The sequence below is a fragment of the Moschus berezovskii genome, chromosome 17 (genome assembly GCF_049115385.1).
Source record: "Moschus berezovskii isolate FMDL1 chromosome 17, NW_MosBer_1.0, whole genome shotgun sequence".
NCBI classification, from domain to species: Eukaryota; Metazoa; Chordata; class Mammalia; order Artiodactyla; family Moschidae; genus Moschus; species Moschus berezovskii.
Window position 1 is genome coordinate 22,848,516 of NC_142476.1, and position 18,959 is coordinate 22,867,474.

General features: G+C 43.1%; 1 protein-coding gene across 2 annotated transcripts in view; it reads right to left on the reverse strand.

Annotated features, from left to right (window-relative positions):
- Positions 1–18,959, reverse strand: part of PTPN14 (protein tyrosine phosphatase non-receptor type 14) — a 205,035-nt gene that overhangs the window by 25,117 nt on the left and 160,959 nt on the right. For both annotated transcript variants that reach the window (XM_055419075.2, XM_055419073.2), the window contains exons 14-18: positions 14,798–14,941; positions 12,884–13,102; positions 8,086–8,214; positions 4,680–4,914; positions 1,166–1,329 (exon numbers count right to left, since the gene is read on the reverse strand). In XM_055419075.2, coding sequence (XP_055275050.2) covers positions 1,166–1,329; positions 4,680–4,914; positions 8,086–8,214; positions 12,884–13,102; positions 14,798–14,941 — 891 coding nt within the window. The remainder of the gene's footprint in view (positions 1–1,165; positions 1,330–4,679; positions 4,915–8,085; positions 8,215–12,883; positions 13,103–14,797; positions 14,942–18,959) is intronic.

The following is an 18,959-nucleotide window of genomic DNA, read 5'->3' on the forward strand; positions in this document are numbered from 1 at the left end:
AATATAATAAATTTCATGGGGCAATATTTAATCTGAGTTTTCAAACCATTGATGCTATTGAGCAAATACATACATTGTTGGTAAATTCCTTCACAGAACGTGCATGATAACATCTCCTGATTTTAAAACTACCATTTCAAAAGTCTCCTTTGATTCGCCAAGTTATACAATTTGGAAATTGAACAAGAACCAAATGACACTCGGCGTTTGGAGGCAGAGTGAAGACAAGAAATAACGCGGGGCCAGGAAGTGAAGGACCTCATTTCAAACCTTGGCACCAGTGCTCAAGAGCCACCTGGCACTGGGCAAGTCATTTGATTGTTTCTGGCCCTCGGTACCGTCATCTCTAAAATCAGAAAATTGACACAAGCTGCTATGAAGAATCCAGCTAAGAAAAAAAAAAAAGTGAAAGCCATTTAAAACCCCTAAAGCCTCATGAGAATAGAAGGCAGATGAATTAGTCTTTAGCCTTTGATTGCTATTTTCTCATCTCCACAAAATCAAAAGTCCCTCAGTGTAACTCTGACCTATAGCAAGAAGGGAATGCCACGCACCGTGTGGGCACAAGTAGCCACAGCCCGTATCTAGCGGGAAAGAGCTGGACACATCTAGCCTGGGCAAAGGCAGGCCATGTCTGTACCCTCAGGTTATCCAAGCTTTGCTACACACCACTGCCAACCTAGACAAGAGCAAACAGCCTCCTCAATGAAACCTCCCTCTGAAGAATGAAACATGTTTTTAAAATACACACATTTTCACGGAGGAGTTAAGCCAAAATATATCCCATAAATGCTTAAGACTAATCTCAACTATATGGACTGAATAACCCACCATGGAGAATTGCCCACAATAAAACCAGACCTTCTACAAAAAACACTGCAGACTTTTGGAAGTCGATGCCAGTGAAGATCAGGTTTTCTAAATGTTTCCTTTCTTACACTTTGAACTCTTCTTCTATATTATTTGGGTCTCTACACAGAGCAATGAAAGGGAAAAAAGATAAGGAACGTTGTAAATGTCAGAGTCCAAGTGGGACTCACAGGTCTGTAAAACTCTTGTCAAGAAAGGAAACTAAGCAGTGGAAATGGAAGGGCACAGGTGAAAGGTTGGCCATGGTATAGATCGGCCCCCAAGGGGAACAATTCAGAAGCTCAGAGAGACTTACTTCATTATGCTCCAGGCAGTAGATCATCAGCTCAGAAAGAATGACCACGCCAGTCCTTCCCACCCCAGCACTGCAGTGGACCACGATCGGGGGGTGCAGGTTCTTGGTGCCTTCCAGCATGCTGTTGGTATGGCGACGGACTGACTGGATCTCCTCCAAGTAGGCTGCAAGACAAAATGCAAATCTCATCACTGAAGTCCTCCACGGCTTTGCATACAAGTAGGGGTCGGGGGGAATGACAGTGAATTTTTTTTTTAAGTGACAATAATTTACAGTTCTTACAAGATACTAATTATTTGGCTGGTACCCACTGTATAGTCCTGGATCCAGAAAGGACCAGCTGGGAGTCAATTAGTCCATGGGAGAATTTGTTCTTTAAATTAAATAGTTCTTTTTTAAAAATTAAATTCTGTTTTCCCCTCTGCAAATCCCAAAGTCCCCCAAGCAGATGATTCTCGACATTACTTACAGCAATTCCTACTATTAACAGACTGGGATCAGAACACCAGCTAGGTCCCCTTGAAACGCCCGCCTGTCAGAGCCAATTTCTGGTGGGAAGAGCATCCATCTGCCCTTCCTTCCTTCCCTTCACTGAGCAAGTGAACATCAGCTGAGGCCTGACTCCATTTTCAGACTTTAAAATAGACTTTGGGGAGCCTGGTTTTCAGCTTGGATCCTTTGTGGTTACGTGAGTAGCTCAAGGTAATGACCCCCCTTTCTTGGAGGCAATGTGAGGGTTGAGGGGGTGGTGTGCCACCTCCCTCATTGCTTCCAACATCTGCCTGACCCCGCAGGGCTATGCAAGGAACTGTTTAATATTCCAATTAGTCACAAATGAAATATCAGTCAATCTAAACCTTAAAGACTTTTTTTCATGATCACAAAAAAAAGGGAAAAGAATAATTATAATCCTCATACAGTCTAAGAATCAGAAAAAGTCCATTCGTAGTTGAGATTTTTATAGTTCAGGGGAGAAGCAGATTTGAAGGCTCTTGATGCTCAGAAAATCTCGTTCCAGTGCAGCAGTGTAAAATCAAATGAGGAGAAAAATTCACACTGCTAAAGAGAAAGAAACTGCATTCAAACCATTCTGATAATGTAAAAGCCCCAGTTTATATACAATGACTAAGAACTCCTATTTTCCTTCATAACCTTATTTAATTAGTAATCTGAAGTAGTTTTACCCAAATGAACGTTTACCACCACCATGAGTGATGTAAAATAAGAGAACAAAACAAGATGGAAGGCAATCTAAGGTGACTATATAAAGTAGCTGCTTTTGGACCAACAAGAGCTAAATACTGAGCACGGAATACCCTTCACAATTTTTTTTTTCTAGAGATATTAGGCAATAAACATTCTCTGATGGCAGGCAATGTTCACATACAAGAGACAAGGCTTTTCCTGTGTTAAATTTAAGGAGAGAAGTGAAAAGAAAATTGATCGATAAAACAGATGCCACTATCAAGTGAAATTTCATGAAACAGAGAAATTAGATTTCAATGAATTCTTTCTCCAGCAATCATATTAATAAAGTTTCTTGGGCAGTAACTCAGTGAAGACCTCTGGAAGCTGGAAGACAGTTAGACCCAGTTCCTCTGCATCCAGGCAATCTAATTTAAACACAAACAAAAATCTCTTAAAATTCTTAATGACCTATAAAGAGCCATCATTTCTAAGACCCTGCTCAGCACATTTATCCTGAGTTTCTTAGAAAAGTAAATTAATTAATACTATTTAAATTTTTTTCTTTTTTTCAGTAATTTAGATTGACCTTTCTTAAACTGGCTCAGATTTAAAAGATTTGATTGTTATTTTAGCCATCTTATAAACTCAATCTTTTATCAGAGCTGTTAGTCAGTCATCTGATGTATTTACTTTTATTGGTTCCAATTTCTAAGTCTTGCTTCTAATAGCAATTAGGAAAAGATTACCAAAAAAGAATAAAAAGCACACTGTTATGAAGAAAGAAACTTCTGCAGAGGTCACCATGCTCCTTATTAATATTCTGAGCTACAGGTAACTGTCGGGCCTCAGGCAAACCACTAACCCACTCCAGATCTTGTTCCAGGTCCTCTGAGTCCAATCGTCTTTCTTACTTTCAGTGTCCAACTCCTCAAGAACCATCAGCACATTAACGGGAAATGAAATACCTGCACCAGAGTCTTTCCAGCTGGACTTGTGAAATGGTACTTTTAGATTTTTGAAAACTTATTCTCGCTTCTCTTCCCCACCCCTCCTATTCTAAATGAGTTATCAAAATGAAAATCAAGGTTTTGACATTCAACATCCTCCCTTTGTGGTGGTCACAGGTCCTCTGCCAGCTGATGAATCAACAACTTAGCAGGTATATAATCAATAATCTGCAGGGTCCCTCGGACCTCCCTCCTCGTTGGGTGAGGAGGCAGTGGGGTTTCCCACAAGTGCAGGGTGTTTAGGGAAGTCTGTGGAGAGGAAAGAGGGAGCTACAGCTAGCACCAGAAGCATCTGATCTCACCCCAGACTGTGATCACTGGCCTGCCTTCACCAGAAGACTGAGAGCGCCTTTAAAACAAAGACTGTTTCATCTCTGCATGCTAAGAGCCGGATTCAGTGTCTGGCACATGGTGGACACACAGGCCCAGTTGTTGGCCTTTCAAATAGCTACTGCATACAGTCTGAATGAATTAGTTTCTAAGATGATCATAACTTGGAAAATATACATAAATGAATGAATTTGAAAATGACAGTTTCAAATACTACAGACTGATTTCAGTAATTCTGTCTTTATAGTTAGCCACCTATTTTTAATCATAGGCATGAGAAACTGCTGATGGGGATTTACTGCTGTAGGAAATGCAAGGCTTCTGAGATATAAATCTTCCTGAGTCATTTTTAAAGTCTTTTTTTTGCTTTACTTTATGGCTCTGTGTTTTTTTATTGTGCTAAAATATATTTAATGCATAACATAAAATATACCACTTTAATCATTCTAAAAGTACATAACATTAAGTATACAGTAAGTATAGTAACAATGATCTGCAAACATCACCACTATCCACTTACAGAACTTTTTTGTGGTCCCAAACAGAAACTTCGTATCTATCAAACTATAACTTCCTATTCCCCTTCCCCCTAGCTCCTGGTAACCTCTATTATACTATTTCTATGAAGTTGCCTATTCTGGGTAACTCAACATAAGTGGAATCACACAGCATTTGTCCTTTTCTATCTGGCTTATTTTATTTAGCATGTTTCCAAGGTTCCAGGACACAAAGTGTATCAGAATAGGTACTAAAGGTCTAAATCAAGGGAGAACCAATCAGTTTACCATATTTAGCTCACTGCATCAACAGTAAAGAGAATATAAATATTAATCTTCTCTGCTCTACACATACTATATAAAGTACTATATACTTCAATGTTATAATACTTTCACCACCTAAGAGAAAGTATCCTCCCTTTTCATTTCACCTCCAACTGAAAAGACCATATATGCTGTTGGTAAAACTCAGACTGGGAAGCAAAAACTTACACAAAAATCCTTGGACATCCTCTGGGCAGCCGTGGTCTGGCCAGTCAGTATATTGCAAATGCCACACGGTCCTTTCCTGCCCGGACAGAAGGTGCTTGACCTTCAAGCCTGTGGTTGCATAGCAACCGGAATCTGTTCGAAACTTTGTGGTGACCTTGAACTTGCCATAGGTGGCTGAGCTGTGCTTGGAACCCAGTTTGGGCCAGTATCGGTGGCTCTTGGTTCGTCCGCCTTCCTGAATCACACAGAGAAGCAAAATTGGACAGGAGTCAAGGGAGGCTCTTATCCTCTTAGTTTTAAAATCTGAGGACTGAAGAAAACCTGAATGGCTTCTAAGTCACTCACTTCGTAACATCATGCAGTGTTTCTCACAGCAGATTTCATACATTTTAGCTAAGGCCAGTAATAAGATTTACCATGCAGTTTTATCAATGGAAAAATGTAAAGATTCCCAAACAGGCTACAGTTGAATGTTAGAGAGAAGAGCCAGAGTAAGGATGAGCCAGATATGGGAACAAGCTAGGTACTGTGAGAACTGCAGGAAGGTCTTCAGTGTGGATGGCAGAGAGGAGGTTAGTGAGAAAGTCCTGTGGTCCATGGCAGGGAGTAGGGATTTCATGCCATGGATAGTGGGAAGCCATCCGAAGGTGATGAAGTGACCTTAAGCAGAGGAGTGAGAGATCCCAGTAATCATTCTAAGTCATGCATGCTAAGTCACTTCAGTCATGTCCAACTCTCTGTGACCCTATGGACCATAGCCTGCCAGGCTCCTCTGTCCATGGGATTCTCCAGGCAATACTGGAGTGGGTTGCCATGCCCTTCTCCAGGGGATCTTCCTGACCCAGGGATCAAACCCATGTCTCTTACGTCTCCTGCACTGGCAGGAGGGTTCTTTACCACTAGCGCCACCTGGAGAGCTCCCATTCTAGGACCCCGGGTACTACTCTCTGTTACCCCCACCAACGAGTGACACTGTCTCTATCTTCTGGCGTCAGTCTCCTTTTATTTATTTTTTTTTCCAGCCTGATTCATTTGTTTTAGTTCCACTGCAACTGAAGCAGAGGGGAAAACTGGCTCTACCCCCTTTTGCTCTCTCTTCATTTTATAATCTTTTCTGGGGATATGCATTCTCAGCCATTTACAAAAACAGGCTCTGTTTTAAATTTTTGTAGAATTTTGACATCACAGGGGTGGAAGCGGGGGTGGATGAGATGGTGGCTTACAAGGGGACCCAGGGGAATTTCCTGGTGGTCCAGTGGTTAAGACTTGGTGCTTTCAATGCAGGAGGCATAGGTTTGATCCCTGGTCCGGGAACTAAGATCCTTCATGACACGTGGTGTGGCCAAAAAAATAATAATTAAAAATTTTTAAAAATAAAAATAAAGAAGGGTACCTAGGGCAGGAGGTGGGTGGAGAGAGAAGAGAGAAGCCCAGCGTACAGGGCGGGGGGAATGAGCTGCAAGTGGTGGCTGGTTTGCTCACAAAGCAACACATCTTCAGGGACCCAAGTAGTGCTGCCCTGACTCTTTTGGTTGAATTGAGTCTTCTTAAATTTGAAGCACACCTGCCTCTTTTATTGAACCATCCTATGAAAGAGGATTTATCAGAGGCCTTTACATAACTTGCTGAGTACCTACATCAACTTGGAGAAGGAAACGGCAACCTGCTCCAGTATTCTTGCCTGGGAAATCCCATGGACAGAGGAACCTGGGGGGGCTACAGTCCATGGGGTTGCAAAGATTTCAACATGACTCAGCAACAACCTACATCAATTACAGATTTCAAGAGACTGTAAGCCTCTGGCTACTTCACCGATCACTGGACTTTGTTCCTGAGGCTTCCTGTCACTCAAGTTTCAGCTCAAATGCAGCCTCCTCGGAGGGCCCTGGGCTGCCATCTAACCTAAAGTAGTCCTGCAGTCACCCTCCAGCCCATTACTGGTTTCACAGCACTCACCACTATCTGAGTTAACTTTATTGGTTCACTTTTTATGGCAAATCCCACTAGGATGTAAGCTCCCTGGGGACAAGGATCATACCTGATGTGTTTACCACCGTGTCCCTCCCTGGGGTCAGCACAGAGGGCAAGTACATTGTTTTCAATGGAATGAATCCCTTCTAGGGATGTAATTCAATAGGGTGATAAAACTAGAGACTTTAAGGAGCATTTACTCCCTGACGGGACAGAAGGTCAGCCTAGAGAATACAGCTGGCCTGAAAGGGCCCAAAGTCCTTTCATCACTACCTTCTAATGGGCTGTTCTGGAAACCATCTGCTCAGAAGAGTCAATAAAAGGAATATGACTTGTTTTTCACTTCTTTCTGTTTCCCATCCTTTAAAACTTGTTAGGAAATGGGTATACAATACCATGCTGTGATATGCTTAGTCACTCAGTCATGTCTGAGTCTTTGTAACCCCATGAACTGTAGCTCTCCAGGCTTCTCTGTCCATGGGATTCTCCAGGTAAGAATACTGGAGTGGATTGCCATGCTCTTCTCCAGGGGATCTTCCCAACCCAGGAATTGAACCCAGTTCGCCCACACTGCAGGTGGATTCTTTACCGTCTGAACCACCAGGGAAGCATATGATGGTACATGGTTAAAAAAAAAAAAAAAAAAACCCAAACACCCAGATGAAGCCTGACCCTTAAATGACTTCAAAACAGAAGGTAAAATTTAATGGAGGGAACCAAAGGAAGTGGTTTAAAAAAAAAAAATTTAGACTGTGACAAGAAAAGAAACATGAAAGATCTCTCCCCAAAGACAACAGGCTCTGAGCGAATTGCTAGATGGACTGGGGGTATATGCCAGTTTTGGCAACACCGCATAGACTTCTTCAGTTACAATGGAAAAACTATGTTTGACTTGGCAAAGGAAGAAAAAGGTATTTTTTCTCTCTCCCCAAAGAATAGAGGCCTCCTCTACAGAAATAACAGCTTTTGGTCTCTTTTCAGTTGATAAACAGGACAGCCTGTGAGCTGCCATGCCCAGGGTTTGGGAATATACGCCGAGTTACTCGGAGATCCCCCAAAGTTCTCAGACTCCAGTGGAAACACCATTGCTTTGTCTGGCACGACAAAAGTGAGCTGCCTGGACTCAAGACTGGTTCTTTTTTGTTTGTTTGCTTGTTTAATTGTAGTACATGGTGATTCAAGAAAAACAGTTAAAAGCTGGATCAAAATGGGACGTAACAATAAATTATCTTTGGAAAACAAAACAAACCTAGATGAAAATAAGGAGAGAAAAGAGAGGCGCGTCAGAGAGAAAAGGGAGGCGCGTCAGAGAGAAAAGGAGTGGCAGAGAAACGATGCCAGGAGGAGGACAGGGCAGTGGAGTCATCGACACGAAGCTCATCTTAAGGCCACCCCCTCCCCTGGGGACAAGTGGCGGGGTGCTCATTCCCCTTACCTCCTCTGCAGTGACCATGGCGATCACGTTCGCTCCCTGCTCCCACACCATCTGCCAGAAGTCGTGGCACGTGTGTGGTAGGGGCCCCTGAGTGGCGATGTAGTGCCATTCTGCCCCACCGACCACCACCTGGAAGCCAAGCGAAGTATCAGTGAATGAACCCCAAATCCAGGACACAATTCCACGCCAACCACGGGTCCTTTAGCAGCCACTTGAAAACCCTGGATAACATTTTTAGGTCCAATGTATTAGTGCCATTATCAACAATCCTGAGACCAGGAGTGGCTAGTGACACAGTTTCACATGAAAACATTATGCCACTCAAGCTTATCAAAATATACCTCATGGGTTTTGGTCTTCAACTCACAGTAATTATGTACAAATCAGTGCATATTAAACACACACACACATATACACACACATGTATAATATTATATGAATATACATGTGTGTAATCTAACAATTTTTATAGACATAATAGTTATGTTTCCAATATGCAATGTATTGATAATTGCCATGTTTTTCTTTTTTATAGTCTATCCATTAAAAAAACAAAACAAGCAAAACAAAATAAAACCCCACAAACTCTTCCTTACTAAATTGGTTTTATACCCAACTACCATATTGAGGAACAGTACTTTGTGGCATCTTTTTAAATAATAGAAAAGTCTACCATGGAATAACACCCCTTTGGAATAACAATGTCCTTCTACCACTGCCCTGACAGGAAGTGTGTCCTAAACCTCTGTTGTACCCACTGCTCTATACCACATACAGTAAAGGTGTTGTGAATGCACAGAAGCCAGCAGTACCTGATATTTCATCACCACCTTCCCCTTGTGTAGTATCACAGCATCCAGCTGAACTCTGGAATCCTGAGATGATTTTGGATAATAAAATCATTACCCTACACCGCTCAGGGTGACTTTAGTGAGAAATGGAGTATTTCCTGCCATATCAGTAAATAAAGGATATCACAGTCTCACCAGCATGGATGCTGAGCCGGTGAGCCCTGAGGGGACTCAGGAAGGAAAGAACACCTGCCCTCTAGCCTCCATCAGGCTGCAGCCACTCCCCCTGGTGAGCCCCCAGGCAGCTCAGGTGGTAAAAAGAGGATACTGGCCCCAGATAGCAGAGGTGCATATCAAAGGAATGATTTCAGTGAGCCCAGAATCTTACATCTTCCCATACACAGAAAAGTACTAAATTCCTTAACTTGGGTTATCTGGTTTTCTTTAATTAACAATAATCTTCTGATGTTCTGACTACCCACCCTTTGTTGCAAAACCTCTATATAACCTGGCTCCTCCCCTCTCCTCCGGGGAGGAATTCTCTCAGGTTCATTTGAGATGCTGTCTCCTAGGCTTTAAATCCTGAAAAATCCCCACCAAATAAAGCCTAACTCTCAACTTTTCAGTTCAGTTCAGTCGCTCAGTCGTGCCCGACTCTCCGCGACCCCATGAATCACAGCACGCCAGGCCTCCCTGTCCATCACCAACTCCCAGAGTACACTCAAACTCATGTCCACAGAGTTGGTGATGCCATCCAGCCATCTCATTCTCTGTCGTCCCCTTCTCCTCCCGCCCCCAACCTTTCCCAGCATCAGAGTCTTTTCCAGTGAGTCAACTCGTCGCATGAGGTGGCCAAAGTATTGCAGTTTCAGCTTTAGCATCAATCCCTCCAATGAACATCCAGGATTGATCTCCTTTAGAATGGACTGGTTGGATCTCCTTGCAGTATAAGGGACTCTCAAGAGTCTTCTCCAACACCACAGTTCAAAAGCATCGATTCTTCGGCGATCAGCTTTCTTCACAGTCCAACTCTCACATCCATACATGACCACGGGAAAAACCATTGTCTTGACTAGACGGACCTTGGTTGGCAAAGTAATGTCTCTGCTTTTTAATATACTATCAAGGTTGGTCATAACTTTCCTTCCAAGGAGCAAGCGTCTTTTAATTTCATGGCTGCAATCAGCATCTGCAGTGATTTTGGAGCCCAAAAAAACAAAGTCTGACACTGTTTCCACTGTTTTTCCATCTATTTCCCATGAAGTGATGGGACCAGATGCCATGATCTTTGTTTTCTGAATGTTGAGCTTCAAACCAACCTTTTCACTCTCCTCTTTCACTTTCATCAAGAGGCTTTTGAGTTCCTCTTCACTTTCTGCCATAAGGGTAGTGTCATCTGCATATCTGAGGTTATTGATATTTCTCCCGGCAATCTTGATTCCAGCTTGTGCTTCTTCCAGCCCAGCGTTCCTCATGATGTACTCAACTTTTAGGTTGTGAATATTTTTAAAGCCCACATTGGGAGGATAATTCTGCAGCGATAAATATCAGCAGTGGAGACTCATCAATAAAAAGGCGTGCCCCAACTGTGGGAGGTGATGCTAGCAAGGGGAGACAGGGGCCTTTGGAGGGACTCTTTCTGGGTATCTCTTCATTTCTGTGCCTTCATATTGCCAAGTCAGGCTTCCTTACACATTTACCAGTGTGTATCTCAAGATAGCTTTAGGGGTAATGGAGTGATCACTGTCTGCAACTTTTTCTCTCATTTGTTTTATGAAACTATATATAACTTGATTGAAACAAAAATCATGTCAGTTATTATCTTGTTACACAAGACATGTTGAGGTCAAAGCTGGCAAGCGAAATCCACTTTCTGAGTACTGGTGGGAGATGGCACTCATGTATTTGCTGGCTGGCTAGGAATTTGGCTTATCTGTGGAATCATGCTTTTAAACATTATCCTCTCTGGCACCCAACATATAGGACCCATAAATACTTCCAGAGTATGCTGCTGCCTGGGGCCTTTCAGCATATTCCCAAGTATTGACAGGAGGGGATTCAAAGCTGTATTAAAAACACAACCGCCAATGCTACTGAGGTACGTTTCACAGACGTGATTTCACCTCGGGAGCAAATAAATCTCTGTTCTGTGTTAACGGCTGCTTGCAATCCAGGGAGGAAACACTGGCAAGATACACAACTCTATTCCAAAAACACAAGGACAAGTTCTCACAAGCTCTCTGGGTCTATTAAACGCACCCATGTCTAAGCCAGATCCACAAGATGAAATGTGGGCCTCGGAGAATACGGAGGAAGGCATGTCTCTGTTAACAACACCCGATGGGCACAGCCCAGGCAGATTGACAGCTTTTTCCAGAGAGTAGATGGAAAACAGGAGAGGCGATTTGACCAAAAGAAGATAGCATATTACAGCTGTGGAAGATTTTCACAGATAACTCTAGCAAGAAGCAGCTGTGCGATCCGCATCTTTGTTTGAGTCCATTTTTTCGGTCATTGTTTCGGTATCTAAATTCAGCCCAGGAAACTCACCACTGTCAGTTTCCTTCAGAGTTCTACGGGGTTCAGTTTTGTTTGTTTTTATTGTTTTAGTTTATTTATTGTTTTTTATTGTATTATTGTTGTCTTGAGAGTTCTCACTCTCAAAAATATGAGTAAAATACACAATTATGATCCATGAGAGTTATGCCATTCTATTTCTTTGGACAGGACTTTCTGACATTTAAAAAAAAAAACTCTATGATGACCTGGAGAAGTGGAATGGGAGGGTGGAAGGGAGACCCAAGAGGGAGGGGATATATGTACGCATATGGCTGATTCACAATGTTGTGCAGCAGAAACGAACACAACATTATAAAGCTATTATATTCCAATAGAAAAATATGTGGTTATCTATGCTCAGTGAACAAAAACACTACACCAACAATGGTACACTTTCCACATTCTGCATCAAAACTGTTTGAACTGATACACGGGCCAACAACTGGCTGTATTTTAGAGGCTCAAAGGAACCTACGTACAATTTGGCTACAGTTGAAAAATTCAGTGAAGAAAGGAAATAAAGTCAGAGATAGGTTTCTAAGGTTATTGATCACAACAGACTACTAATGTGAACCTTGAATTGTTGAAAAACATCCTGTAACAGCTGTAAGAGTTACACGATACAATTCACATTAGTAATACATTCCCCTAGTTTGGAGGCCAGGGCAAATGGTGACATTCTAAACAAATATGCTCTGTCATTAGGGGCCCTGGTGAAATTAAGCTATTTAGGGAAAACTTGTTTGCATGCACATATGTGTCTATAACTCTAAATTCTAACTGAAGTAACGCTAAGCTGATTAAAGTCTATGAAATTCTGAGATATGAAGACTTGGAGTATTCGAACTAGTTAACAAAAATGTAATGACTCAAATACATTGAATAATGTTGGCAAACCTTGTAAAATTCATTATCAGCGTCACCATTATGGTTGATGGTTACATTAGTCCACTCTTGTGAATATCATACAAATTTGGGACTTCAGCTATAAAATACATAACCAGTATCACAAGGGAGAAATGACAACTCTCTGTCACCCGTGAACATCAGAAAAACCCCAGTGACAGAAATACAGTGCCTGTAACTTCCACAGCCTCCACAGCCTGCAAATTACAAACTGAAAGGGATAATCCTCAGCTTTACCTATGAGTTTCCTGAAAAGTTACCCCTTACAGAGACAAGAAAAAGTTAACTCCTCCGACACAATCAAGATTCAGAAATAGCTGACCTGAGGTTTCCCCTGAGGCCACTGGGCTTCCTTCTCTCTGCAGCATTAGGCATGGCCTTCGAGTTGACTAAGAAAAACTCCAAGAGTTCAAAAACACTCCCTCGGGGTTTGGGGACCAGCCAAGTTGCACAGTGGCAGCCCATCTGTTTTCTCCTCCCTGCATTTTTACTGTTAACCCAGCAATCTTCGACCAGCCTTCCCAACAGGCCCCGCTTCTTACCTTGATGTGGGAGGCGTTAATGTAGCCTGTGTTATTTTCTTTGGTCGGTATTAGCTCGACGCGGTTCTCCTCATAGGGAACCACCTCGCGGATTCGGCTGCGCTCAGCATTTTCTGGCAGAGCCGCTGTGCTGAAAATGCCATTTGCCTTTTTCTTTGGAATTTGCTCGTATTCTGTGAACACCATTCCCTCTTCAAGCTTCTTCTTCAGGGTTCTGAACTGCAACAGAAGGTGACCTTCAGCTCTCTGAATAATCTAATCCAAACCCTCTGACCAAACCACCAGATTTCTCAAGATATTTACAGCGAGGGTGTTAATCAGATGGACAATCAAAACGTGATTATTCGGCTCATTCATTCACCGCATTGCAAGTTTCTCTTGTCCAATAACCAGTGGCCTCCTCGCTCACACCTTAAACGGCACTAGTCTGCCAGACTAGGCAACAGGTGAAATTCAAAATTAGTATTTTGTTATTAACATGCATGCATACTCTGTCACTCAGTTGTGTCCAATTCTTTGCAGCCCCATGAACTGTAGCCTGCCAACTCTTCCATCCATGGGATTTCCCAGGCAAGAATACTGGAGTGGGCTGCCATTTCCTCCTTCGGGGGATCTTCCCAACCCAGGGATTCAACCCACATCTCCTGAATCGGCAGTAGCGTTCTTTACCACTGAGCCACCTGCTGTTTCAAGTTCTAGTGATAAGGAGATTTTTAAACCTTAGTTATAAAAAAAAAATCCTTTTCTCCACTTATGTAGTTGTTTTTAGCTAAATTTTACGGTGATACTGGTCCATAGTTCTCTAGTCATGCAGATTAGACACCCTCCTCTTTTATTTTTCCCATGGCCAAAATACTAATTACAATAACATGGTATTAATTGGATTAAATGATCCCACTAAAGACCCTTCTAGGAACTTCCCTGGTGGTCCAGTGGTTAAGACTCTATGCTTCAAATTCAGGGGTCACAGTTTTTGAGCCCTGATCAGGGAATATGCCATGTGGTACGGCCAAAAAAAAAAAAAAAAGTAAGACACTTCTGGCTTTCAGAGTATGCTAATACTTCATATATGCTGGCAAAACCTAAAACCCTAATCTTATTGGTACTCTATTACATTTACATAACCTGTTTTTTAACCTGACAGCAATTTCAGGGACTAAAGGAACATGTTTGTTCACCTCTGAAACACTACCACGCGACTTCCTTTGCTTTTCAAAACCAAAGTTCTCACGATGCATTACCCTAACAATTATATATCAGTCATAGTCTATAGCCAAGCATGCGCCCGGTTGCTCAGTCATATCTGACTCTTTGCGGTCCCATGGACTATAGCCCATCAGGATCCTCAATCCATGGAATTTTCCAGGCAAGAATAATGGAGTGGGTTGCCACTTCCTACTCCAGGGGATCTTCCCCACCCAGGGATCAAACCTGCATCTCCAGCATCTCCTGCATTGGCAGGCAGATTCTTTACCACTAGCACCACCTGGAAAGCTCCTAGCAAGGGGCCAGCATATTAAAGAATTCTCTAAGTGCTTGGGTAAAATAATTACTCCCTAATAAAGGGTACTTGTTCACAAAAATCACAGAAGTTGAGCACTAGGGCAAGGGCTTAACCTCTTCACTCTGCAAAACAAAGAAACAGGCCCAGAGAAGTGGGGTTGGCTGAGACCACACAGACAGGTGGCCAGGGGCTGGTGTCTCTAGGCATCATCACTGAACCAACCTGACAAAGAAACACAAGATATTGGAAAGGATCAGTCTAATACGGCACAACCCAGGTTGCCCTAATCTTCAAGTTGAAGAATGAATTCGTCAACACACCTTCGTGCTGGCATGTCTGGGCGAAGAGAGAACGTCGGAATCCTAAGACCACAGAGAATGAGTCCCGCATTTGACAAGCCCAGCGCTTACCCTCTCGTCCATGGGAGCTCGGGTGGCATCGACGCGACTCTCCTCCCGCCCTGAGCCCCGAGCAGCTGAGAGTCCGTTCAAGGCTGCCAACATCAGTGGCCTCTTCTGCGCCTCCAGGCCTGCCATCTTCTGCTTTTCTAGATTCTTGCGGCAAGAAAAGGCATGTTCTCATTGTTTGTAATACCAGGAGAATGCTGGAATGTGTTTTAATCTCCCCAAATCTATAACTCCCCAGCCAAGGAATGCAGACAATTACCATTAGCAGGGCAAATTCAAACACAGCCTTCCCCTTCATTCCCACTGCGCCCGAGGAAGCCGGATCCTCTGGGCCTCCTGAGCGTGTCTTTAAAAATGGAGTAAAGAAACAAACAAGAGCACAGACTCTACACAAATACACCCTGCCATAGGGCTCACAAGAAAAGCACAGACGAGTCACCTTAGGAAGGTGAGCATTGAAGGAAGACGGGACAAAGAAAAGAGAAACAGATTCATAAGTAATCAAACCAAATCACAACGACGGGCCTTTTATGCAGGTTAAATGGTAAAAAGCTTATAAAAACTGTTGCGTTCTTTTTCAGATTTTTTTTTTTAATTATGAAAGTGTGATAACACATTTATAGGAGACTTGGAAAATACAGAACAAGTGTTATATACAGTTCCACTATATATTACAATTTTTTTTTAAGTAGCAAAATTAAAGATTTTTAGTTGCAGTTTTAATATCAAACTCTCAAAAATCAGTAGAATGAATATATAGAGAAGCAGAAGGATATAGCAGAAAAACTGCCCCATTGATAAGAGGATGGATACATACAGAAGTAGAAAAAAGCTTCCTACCCAAGTTCCCACTCAGACGGGCTAAGACGGAAGTGTTAACTCTATATTGAATCTCTCTGGTCCCTGGGATATTATCCCCAGAAAGGGAGCTTGTGTAGTTTAAGAAATTCGCTAATACCATAGCCTGGAACCACCTGAAATGACCCCCCAGCAGGACCCTTAATGCTTCATCCAGAAGACCCACAGGAATGGACGCCATGGCTCCCAGTGACTGAACCATGGGAGAACACGATCTGGGGACCACGCAGAGCACACTTGGCCCTTGTGTATGACTGTGCGGCTCCTCTCTGCCCTCAATGGCACAGACACCTGAAACTGCAGGGCCCCTGTCATTTCGCCTACAGCTGTGCTTCCCCACTTCCTCTAAGCTGACTGGGGCGTGAACTGATCTCCAGTTGCTCACTTCAGGCAAAACAGGAGCATTTTCCACCCAATAATTTTGTCTTAGAAGACAAAAGGACAGAGGGACTCTATAAAGCACAGAAAGAGATGAGTTTTACAGAGTTTACAATTTTGATCCACAGTTTGCAGCTTCCTTTGGTTGCCACAGATGAAGGAATGATCTTACTCCGTTTATTTTTTTTCAAATCTTCAGGTATTTTTTCTTAGTCTGTCATTTAGCAATTTACTTCCTAGAGAAGTGTCTTGATGGAGCTATAGTATTGGTAGAGGATAGAGCACCTGTTGTGTGTGTTGGTTCAGTTGTGTCCAACTCTTTCTGATCCCATGGACTGTAGCCTGCCAGGCTCCTCTGTTCATCGAATTCTCCAGGCAAGAATACTGGATTGGGTAGCCATTCCCTTCTCCAGGGGATCTTCCTGCCCCAGGGATGGAACCCACGTCTCCTGCATTGCAGGCAGATTCTTTACCACCTGAGCCACCGGGAAACACATTGCAAATCAACTATACTTCAGTAAAAAAAAAAAAAAAGAATGGAGCCTTGGCTTTTGTGAGTGATGCTGTCAATAAGATGCTTGGTCCCGTGACAGGGCTAACCCATCAGATAAACCGAAGGAGCGTCTCAGAGGAGGATTAACTGTGAGAAAGTGAGAAAGGGCCAAAACATATTCTCTTCTTAAGAATGATCCTGGTTTCTCAACCCTGGGCAGACTTTGAAAATTCAGGATTTAAATTTGGGGAGTTTTGTCGGTTTACTTACTTACTAGTTTGTTTTTGTAGGAGAGAATTTTCTCCCTGCCTGCTGTTATCTCTTTCAGTTGAGAATGTTTCACTCCTCTGCGAAATTTTGAGAGAGCGATGACTGTTTTTTTTTGGGGGGGGGGGTAAATGGTCCTCAGATCCTTCTGACAGTCCTTCTGCTTCCTTCTCATCTGCACCATAAGGTGACCCCAACTGGACCCAAAGCAAAAAGTAACCGACTCGTCTTTCTTGGGAAAGGATTACTACCCAGGGGACACTGAAACCCCAATGATAAACTATTCCTCTTAGCTCCTCCTCACTTATCCTATCCGCTTATTACCAGAGATCAAAAATAATAAATTCAAAGATCTGCTTTGGCCTCTTCTCTCCCCAGTACCTGACTGGGGGTTAGGGAATCACAGATAGTGAAATGTCTTCAAAGCAGCAGCAGGAGGCACACAGGAGGCGCTATCCACACCACAGGCCGGAACTATCCATCAAGGGGACAAGCAGCTCCAGAAAGGGAGAGAGGGCTGCCGACAGGGCGAATTCTCACCATAGCTGTCTGCTTCCAGGTCCTATTTGGTGACATTTTCTCATCCTAGGAAGGCCTTGACAGCCTTCTCTCAGCTATGCCTAACAAGCCAGGCAAAAGCTACCCATGACGGGGACCAGCGTAAGGCATCTGAGATGTGGGGCGGTCCCTGGGATGAGTTTCTTCAGAAAGACAATGGAGACCCACCCCAAGCTCCAGTGCCAGGGGCCAGGGCACCATCTTGCCTGGCTCACTGAAAACCCTCCGAGTCCTCCTCTGAGGTTGGGACAACAACCAAGGGTGGCTGCCCTTGAGCTCACGAGTATGTAGGATTCGGGGAAAAATCAGGGAAGGGATTTCCCTAGCAGTCCAGTAGCTAAGACTTTGTGCTCAAAATGTGAGGGGCACGGGTTCGATCCCTGGTCAAGGACTAAGATCCCACATGCTCTGCGGCATGGCCAAAAAACAAAAAAACAATTTTTTTTAAAAGGTACACTTTTTAAAAAATAAGGGAAAATGACATAGGGCTGGGGTAATGATGTTACTGAACTAGTTTAGAGGTAAAATCGGCTATTCACTATTACCCAATGGATGGGATGGGAGGGTACGTGGATAAACAATGAGAAAGGCCTTTGTTTGCTCTGTGATAATGCATGAAGCTCTATATGCAGAATCAGTGCTGTAAGTATCAGCTACACGCTTTTGTTTAATACAGGTAACAAGAGGATGAATATGACCAAACTGAGGCTAGGCAGCCATGTAGGTGGCAATAAACAGCCAGTCAGCAAGGGAAATAGCAACGCCAAATGCTTGGACTGCTGAGTTCTTGACACTGAGTTGTGTGAAAGGGGCCTGAGGCCCAGAAGTGCTGAAACTCCCTTTCTACCAATGATTACTTTTCCCAAACGTGGAAAGTTCTCCCCAAGGCACCCACCCCCGCACTTCATTCCATCCCCCAGCCAAAGAGTTTTATTTGCCACAGGCACAAGCACATCTTTCACAATTTCCCTCCAGGTTTGCGAAAAGTGGAAAAAGTTATGCCTGTACCAAATTCCTAGCAATATTCCATGGATGGCTAAAACTGTGAGGCGGAGAATGTTCTTGAGGTTTGTCTAAAGCCGGAACATTGCTATGGATTAGATTCCTAAACCTAGGGACTTGGCTTTCTTAAAATTTTGGCTCTTTACTATTCTTTACAAGTTGATTCCCACTGTAGAATCGGGGAGACTTATACATGAAGAAAGTCTGATGAATTCCCTCAAAGCAAAATGTAAGTTACAACTACGCTGGAGTTCCCAAAATAAGCGCTGGCTACCTTATGACCCAGATGTGGTACATGCAGAGCAGAAGTCAATCTGGGTTTGAGTAGTTATAATGAGAGGATTTTTTTTTTCTAAGGGAGTGAACCTCTCCAGGACAAGTAGCAATGGTATTATAAAACATTTTGTAAAGTAGCAACTACAATCCAGCAATTTTCTCATTAGTAAGAGGCGATTCACTTTGCTGCTGCAGGTGTGCAACCCTTACTGCAGACTTCTGCTCCGGCAACATAACTAACCTTCCAGAGGAAACATACTGAAGAAGAGCGACTTATGTCTAATATTAGGCACTGTCAAACGTTACACGTGTGTGTGTGAGTGCATGAAGATG